Source organism: Gobius niger, assembly GCF_951799975.1.
Source record: "Gobius niger genome assembly, chromosome: 11".
Lineage (NCBI taxonomy): Eukaryota > Metazoa > Chordata > Actinopteri > Gobiiformes > Gobiidae > Gobius > Gobius niger.
The window spans coordinates 21,648,251-21,656,904 of NC_136862.1; the positions used below are offsets into that span (position 1 = coordinate 21,648,251).

At 40.1% G+C, this 8,654-nt stretch overlaps 1 protein-coding gene across 1 annotated transcript; it reads right to left on the reverse strand.

The window, feature by feature from the left end:
* On the reverse strand, positions 1 to 1,224 carry ovca2 (OVCA2 serine hydrolase domain containing). Its single transcript, XM_079566861.1, has 2 exons — positions 993 to 1,224; positions 1 to 646 (listed from the first exon to the last, which is right to left on the reverse strand). The coding sequence occupies exons 1-2, from the start codon at positions 1,147 to 1,149 to the stop codon at positions 138 to 140; spliced, it is 666 nt and encodes a 221-aa protein (XP_079422987.1). The 5' UTR covers positions 1,150 to 1,224; the 3' UTR covers positions 1 to 137.
* Between the last annotated feature and the right edge of the window lie 7,430 nt (positions 1,225 to 8,654).

Here is an 8,654-nt window from a genome sequence, read left to right on the forward strand (position 1 = left end):
TAAGACAGCAGTGAGATGTTGGATACAAGAACTGCATCTTTCATTAAAACAACAGTTTCATGATGATGAAAATAGTTGAAACTTTCAACCTTTTCGTCCCTCAGTCTTGTATGTATGTATGCTGTATAACTTATAGATTACTGAAAACTCTTGAGGAAGTCTTTGTAGGTTTGCCTGTGGGCTGATGCAGCAGGAACAAAATGTCCCCCAGGGTGTGTGAGTATATGAGGATCTTTAAAAAGGGCAAGAAGGTCTTTGCTCATGTGGTCTGGGATCACTCTATCGTCCTGTCCAAAAACATGCAAAGACGGGATGTGAAGAATGGACTTGTAAAACCTCTCGTGCTCCGAACATGCGCTTCTGAACCCTGCGACCAGCATGACAAACCGGAAGTTAAAGTCGGGCTCGAGGTTTTGCTCCTGGAGGGAGCAGAGCATGGCCACAAACGCCGCCCCCTGGCTGAAGCCCAGAATGCCATCGAAGGGTCCCTGGGTCCTGACGATGTCCCTCACAGCGGTCACACTCTGGTCCAGTCCCAGACTCACCTCACACTGCTGCTGAGCACTAAAGCTGCGGGCCACAGTGTCAGAGAACCACCATCCTCGGGCGTCCGCCTCCACGACAGGAACCAAGCTGGTCTCTTTGTCTGGAGAGACACCAAAAGGAAAGCAAAACAATGTTCAATACAAGTGAAAAAGGGTTGCACATTAAGTTAAGGCGTTGAATGAAATGTTTCAAATGTTATTCCTTCTGGAGTTGTTTTGTTTAAAATGTGCACAGTGAACCAAATCAGTGTTTTACACAGAATGCAATTTGTAAAAGCAACCCATATTTTCACGTTATACCATCTTATCTTATAGGATCTTATAGGTTTTTCCACTTAAATAATGTTTCTCCCTAAATGTATGGCAATTTGGCAAGAATATTAGGACTATTTAAATTTCCAGTCGATGCACATATTTCGCACTGGGTCTGGATGCGTTATAACTGACCGTCGCAGCTGACTGGGCTCTGCACGTTGAGCGGTGCGTCCATAAACACCAGCTCCACGCTCTTCTTCAGAAGTTTCCGCAGAGCTCCGGTTTTCTCCCGGAAAGAGCCGGCGTTCTGCCGGTAACCGTGAATGCACAGGATCCGCAGGGGCGCCATGACTTCAGCCTGGCCACGGTATGTGCGAACGGGATTACTTATAGCCCCAAAATGTACAAATCGCTGTACAAGTGCCGTGAATCTGACATCCACTAGGCTACACTTTTTCAACCGGAAGAAAACTCCCAAGTTCCGTTTACAGATAGATGAAAAGTAAATGTTGTTTTAGCTACACTTAATTGAACAAACTGCTGTATAGGCAGTTGTATTGTACGTATTATTATTATGATTAGGCTTACTACCAGTTGTAAAGACAAATGGCACTTTATGCGCACGTCTTACTTATTTTCATCAGGAGAGTGCTGCTCTCTAGTGGTTGAAGCGTCGAACTGAACATAAGTGAAAAGTGAAGTACACTGCCTGACTAAAATCTGGATTTAATTTCACTTACTGTTACGACATGGGGTTGATGCAACTAGTCAGGTCTAGGTTCACTATGTGCCAAAAGAATGAGATTAGCTGACTACCTGAACATTACTGAATGAACATGTTATTCCACTTATCAGGCTGACATTGAGAAAGAGTGGTTCAGGGAGCATCATTTTCACACATGGATTGGCCACAACAGAGTCCAGATCTTAACCCCATTGAGAATCTCTGGGATGTGCTGGAGAAAGGTTTGCACAGTGGTCACGGTCACAGTCTCCGTTCAGATGTTGCACGATTGTACCGTGAAAAATTGCTAGATTGTGAACCAGTGCTCAAACAATGGCAATAAATACTATTCTGATTCTGATCAAAAGATCTTGATGACACCCTAATTATTGAAGCAATGCCACAGTGCATGTGTGCTGTAATCAAAGCTTAAAGGAACAGGCCACAGTTTTTTCCATACTGAGATATATGTTCTTACCTGAGCTTAGAGTTGACACGTACCTGTATGGTCTTTGTGCCCGTGAAAGAGCGTGGTCACTTCCAACTTCACCCCCGTTTGGATCTATAGGAATACATTGGGAGAAGCCAAATGCTAACAACATCTTTGGTCATTTTGCGTGACTGAGCGCACGCACAAAGACCAGACAGACGCATCGACTCGTCTAAGCTCAGGTAAGAACATATCTCAGTATGTAAAAAACAGTTGCCTGTTCCTTTAAGGTGGTCCAAAAGAAATATTATAGAGTTTAACCTATACATCTTTTGATCCTGAAATCCTTCATAAAAAGAGAACTGCACAGGGGCAAAAAGGTGGCAGAGGGTGAGTGAGGAATGAAAATTGAGCTACAACATGGAAATAAAGGTTTAAATCAGGTCAGAAAACAATTTTAGATTTCAAAGTAGACCGCCGTTTTGCAATACTGTAATATTACTGTATTGCTGGTACCACACAGAAAGAAAACACAGCGGTTATACCTTCATAACACATCAAACAATAGTTATCTACTACCACGCTGTGTAGACCGATGGCTACTCCAATTAGGTATTATACATTTTAACTAAATTACATATAGACTGTTTGGGGCCCATGACATATTAAAGAACACCACCAGACTCTGCCATAACAGGTCCAGGCAGTACCCCGGCTCGCTGTTGTTCGCACACAAGCACCGACACAGTTAGCTTTCTTTGATGACATTGTTTGTTTTTTGGTGTGCTCTGTCAATTAGGTTTGGAGAAAAGGTCCTTTGTTTCTGGGAAGCCGTATGGTGTGGTTTCTGCCGGTGACGCACATGCTAATTAAGGAGAGTGAAAAACACAAACAAGGGTCCAGGAAAGAGAGAGAGAGAGATGCCCTTTAATAGCAGTGTCCCTTTGCATCATTGGCTTTAGAAGTGATGCTGACAACTGAAGAAAAAAATAAAATCTCATTAATCACATTTTGGATATTTTGATTAATCTCGCAGTTCATTTTAATATATATATTTAATTATTACGTTCATTATTAGGCCAACACACAGTAAAAGAAATCCTCTAATTTAAAGCATTTGCTAACATTTCATGAACTAATAACTATTTCATAAATCCATGTGAAAAGCCCAACTATTTACAACTTGTAATTTGTAACGCAAGTGGTCTGTCTTTCAGGCAACGTGTGCTCGAGATGTGTTCAGACAAATGATGCCATTAATAAGTTAATTTTCTTTTGATTAATTGTGACTTCAGGCATTAACAGCCCAATTTAAAAGACAAAAAATAGGGTAACTCTTTATTTTACAGTGCTTTAATACATTGTACCTAACTAAATTGAGTACAATGTAGTGTGCTCTGTAATACTGTGTAATAACTTGTACCTATGGGTTAGATATAATATGTATATTATTAGAATAATGTAATAACACATAACTCTAACCCTAACCTTAAGCTCTAACTCTCGTGTCCTATTACCTACAAGGTACCAATACGAGTTATTCCATTGTGTACATAACCCAGAGGTACAAGTTACTGCAGATTTTTACAGAGACATTGTACTAAGTAAAGTTAGGTACACTGGATCAAGGCGCTGTAAAATAAAGTGATACCAAAAATAGATTTTAAGAAAAAGGCACCACCACGGGCCTAAAATAGACCTATACTGAATTATGTCTAAGCTGGCGAACCATGTAAATACCAAAATGAATAATGAACAAACTTTATTGATCCCAAGCTGGTCAACATCGATCCCAAGCTGGTCAACATCGATCCCAAGCTGGTCAACATCAAGCCAAAGAGTGAGAAAAAACACCCCAAAAGGTTCAGCAGTTTGAACCATGGCTACGGCTTGTGCAAACTGCCATTGTATCCTTGGGCAAGTCCCTTCACCCACTTTGCTTGTGTGAGTGAGTGGTTGGTGATAGTCGGAGGAGGCAGCCTCGCTTCCGTCAGTCCCCAGAGCAACAGTGGATGAAACAGCAGCATACCACTAGTATTGAGTGGATGAATGATGTCTGCAGTGTTGCACTTTAAGAAGCTTGTCAACTCAGGCTTGTAAAGCACTAGACAAGTTTAAAGCAATATTATTTTTGTTCTGAAAATATAAATACAATAAAAAAGAGTTAAATATGCCAAAAAATAAGAGAGCAAAATGTCCAAATCAGTGAGAACAGGCAAAAGATAGTGCAGTGTCAAGATTAATCTGATTGACCCACTGTTCACCGTGGCAACCATATGAGTCTGTTGGAGAGAGTCCAGTGGAGTGGGTGGGCAGGGTTATAGTGTCCCACACAGTGTCATCAGCCTGTTCAGCTTTTTGTTTGTTTGTCAATCTAGCTTTCATATCCTTATTAATTTATGTGTAAAGTGAATAAACAGCACACATGAAGCTGTGTTTATTTGTAGTTATAAAATAGCCCAAGTCGATGTTATATTAAATGTGAACCTGTCCTGCATATTCATTATTTAAACAGCATGGAAACACAAAAGAGGTCTGCACTGCCCATGGTGCACTAACATAATCAACATTATATTACAATGTGCATAATTATTACATCTTATCAATATTACATGAGGCTATTATAATGTTGAAGGCAGCCTTTAGGTTCAGCCATGACAGCTTGAATCAGAGGTACAGTCCGGCTCTGAATACATAAATCCATAAAGTGACTCATTGTCTTTATTACTGATTCAATTACACTGCGCACTGTATCAGTAATTATAGCATATCAATCCGTCGATTTTAAATATGCATATTCTGACCACAATCCAACAGTTATTTCCACTACATAAAAGGCTGCAAATGCAATAACGCATAACGTCTATCTATATTTGCATTATAATCTAATCGACCATCAGGAAAGTGAAGCTATTGTGTATTAGTGTTAGAAGTTGCCAAAGGGTGAAATGAGGATTCTCTAGATCTATTCCTCTCGTGGCCAGATGGGGGCAGTGGTGTACTATAGCAGATACATGCAGTATCGTATAGAAGATCCTTTGTGGGAATCATGCAGCCTGTTTATCTACGTGTAATACCACATGAAGGAGGCATAGGACAACTCACGAGCCTTAATGTTGAGCTCTCTTTTTACACTACTACTACTACTACTACTGCTACTACTACTAATACTGAGCCTACTACTACTTCTGAGCCTACTACTACTACTACTACTACTTCTGCTTCTGTGCCTACTACTGCTACTACTTCTGAGCCTACTACTACTGCTACTACTACTACTTCTGAGCCTACTACTAATACTGAGCCTACTACTACTACTGAGGCTACTACTACTACTACTTCTGCTTCTGAGCCTACTACTACTACTACTTCTGAGCCTACTACTACTACCACTACTACTACTTCTGAGCCTACTACTACTACTGAGGCTACTACTACTACCACTACTACTACTTCTGAGCCTACTACTACTACTGCTGCTACTACTGAGCTGACTACTATAAGTGGACAATGAATATGCACTGTGTGACATACTTTTAATTTTAACTTTGAGTGTATAGCCATGGTAAATCCAGCTCGAGGATGATAAAAACAGTTTTTATTGCACACAGGAACTTCACAGCCGTACCTGCTGGGGCCAGAGCGGGACGGTGTGATGGTGTCCAGAGGTCGTTCCGCTCGCAGCACCTGACCCCATCCACCCCACACACAGTCCCCTCTGGCAACGGACATTATTACAGCACTGTCACTCTGAGGTCTGTCGAGTCTCAGGGAGTAAAGGAGGACACAGAGGACCATGACAAATCTATCTGCACTGAAGAAAATTCATGTAGGACATCTTACACCAGCAATTGATATTGTATAGCTACACAGAGACTAAGTACTGTTTCTAAAGATGATAATTGTTAAGTTAACTCCTGCTCTTCAACCATTCTTAAGATATACTATTAGGTCCCCTATAACTTTATCTTTTGGTCTACTTAATATATATTTTTTATTTTACTATAGTTATTATTATTTGGTCATTTTGCTCAAATGTGACGTGTGCCACGCCCGATTGTAGTTATCGTATTTGTTTAACCACATTCACACTCACTCTCATTAATACTCCAATGTACACTATGTTAAGAATAATCATGCAAATTGTATTTCAGTGCCATAAAGGTAAAACAACATTCTTTTTCAATGAAACTCATGGATGGTATTGTGTCTCAGGGCTCTTTGAATCACTGACATCAATCTTAGACAGCTGTGATGATTATTTGTCAGGTAAGCCCAGTTAAGAGAAATATTACTGAAAAAGGACATTCTCCATTATTAAGCAGACCACCATTTGCAAGCAACATGGGAAAGCGTGAAATAGTTGAATGCCTTCGACTAGGTATGAAAACATTAGATATTTCACGAAAGATTAAGCATAATCATCATACTGGTAAAAGATTTGTGGCTGATTCAGAGCACACACGGGTTTGTGCAGATAAAGGCACAAAAAAGGACGGTTTCTGCTAGGCAAATACATCAGATTAATAGAACAGCTGCTACAAAGCAGCAAACAGATATTTGAAGCTGTTGGTGTCTCTGGAGTCTCCCGAACATCAAGGTGTAGAACCCTCCAGAGGCTGCAGTTGTGCATAAACCTTTGATCCGGCCTCAACTAAACTGTTCATTGAATGCTGACGAGCAGAAGATGATATGCAGGGATATCCTTTTTCTTTCCCTTATTGCTTGAAAATGGTGGTTTGCTTAATAATGGTTCACGCCCTTTTTCAGTAGTTCTTTCCTTAACTGGGCTTAGCTGACAACTAATTATCATAGGTGTCTGAGACTGATGTCAGTGATTCAAAGAGCCCTGAGACACAATACCATCCATGAGTTTCATTGAAAAAGAATGTTGTTTTACCTTTATGGCACTGAAAAACTATTTGCTAAATAATTCTTAACATAATGTACAGGACACAACGACAGCATGCACTGGTCAAAGCTAGGATCGACCTTGCTTAACTTCCAAGAGAGAATGGTCATGTCACAGTAAACGTTTGAACTGTGTTCAACACAAATGAACACGTTTCATCAATACATCACACCATATAACATATCCAAATGTGACAAATGGAGCCCTAGGAAGCTACACCCTAATATCTAATGCCTACTTTCACTGTTAGTTCTCTCTATTATTGCATTTTCTTACAACGTTATTTTTTTATTTTTTTTACAGCAGTATGAAGTAACTTAAACTATTATTATAGGCTACTTCTTTGCAGGTGCTTGTACAGTTCTGGACAACAGCTTCTCTCATGCTTTTACTTTTGCTTTATTTTACATACAGTGTATTTGCTAATTTATTAGCTGAGGGAGAAAGAAAGAAATTCAATAAATGTGAGTTGCTTGAGAAAATATCTTCTCCAATGATAATCCATAAATAATCTCCCCTAAAAAATGTATCCACCTGTTGTGCTGCAGTGTGCTGATCTACACTGCTGCAGTACAGATAAGGGCACTTCAGAAACTCCCAGATAAAAGACAGTGTGTTGTGTCTTTCTGAGTCGATGAGCGGCGGATGTTATCGCGCATGGCACAAAGGTGACAGGAGAAGATGACGAGTCTCTGTGTGCAATAATAATACCAACAACCACTGCATGACAAGCTGCTGATAACTCTCATAATGAGGATCTGATTTGTACATGTGTATGAACTATAGCAGACGATATTCAGGCTTTTAAAGCTACTTTTTGATCGTTCTGAATACGTAGGGCTGCACGATTTTGATAAAAAGCCTAATTGCGCCAAATATTGTGATTTGATTTGCGATCTTTATATTTGATACATTTAAATGCATAAACTGCTAAAATGATGAGTGAAGGAAGTCATGTTACTTTTAGACTGTCCAAGAATGGTCAATTTCCCCCCGATTTGAACAATACCCAGTAATCTACTTTTAAAAATATTTGGATTTATGTGGACAGCGCCCTCTTCTGCATGAGTTCGGCTCCACCTTTCCCTGACATTCCGCGTACCTCTTGTGGACAGCCACATGACTAAAATAATAGTGTCTATCTGCACACTTTAAAATCTGTATCTAAACTCTGACCTTTTCTCTGTTGCAGCCATAGATTTAAGAAATAGAGATCGGCAGGTCCCATTCAGCGCCATTCATTATAATGGTCCCGAGTGGTCAAATTGTCATGGCTGCTCGATCTCCTCTTACAAAACCAGGAATAGGCCACCATTTTTACATACTGAGATATGTTCTTACCTTAGCTTGGACAAATTCATTTGTACCAGTCTGGTCTTCACGCTTTCCCTCAGTCATGTAAACGCAGTACTGACGGCGTTAGCATTTAGCCTCTCCTCTCCACTCTAGCTCCAAACGAAAATAAATAATACCAAGAGTAGTTCGACATCCGCATAGTAAAGTGAAGATATTATTGCATGGATGTGGAACTACTCCTGGTATTATTGCGCCTTACAATAGCTCCCCTCATTATCCGCCTAGAAAATCCACATTGTTTAATTTTGTGTAGTTATACTTTATCATGTAGCACTTCACGTAACCATATTTAAATAGGGAAAACGTGGAAGAGCTTGGTAGCTTCTATCTTCACCTTGTTTGGAGCTAAAGTGGAGAGGAGGAGAGGCTAAATGCTAACGCTGTCTGTGCTGCGTTTACGTGAACGAGCCATAGACTGTATATATAAATGGA

Excerpts from the sequence above, each read along its gene's own strand:
- ovca2 (XM_079566861.1), bottom strand. The coding sequence starts at position 1,149 with ATGGCGCCCCTGCGGATCCTGTGCATTCACGGTTACCGGCAGAACGCC. Across the intron at positions 647-992 it reads GAGCCCAGTCAGCTGCGACG|ACAAAGAGACCAGCTTGGTT; the intron begins GTCAGTTATAAC and ends GTGTCTCTCCAG.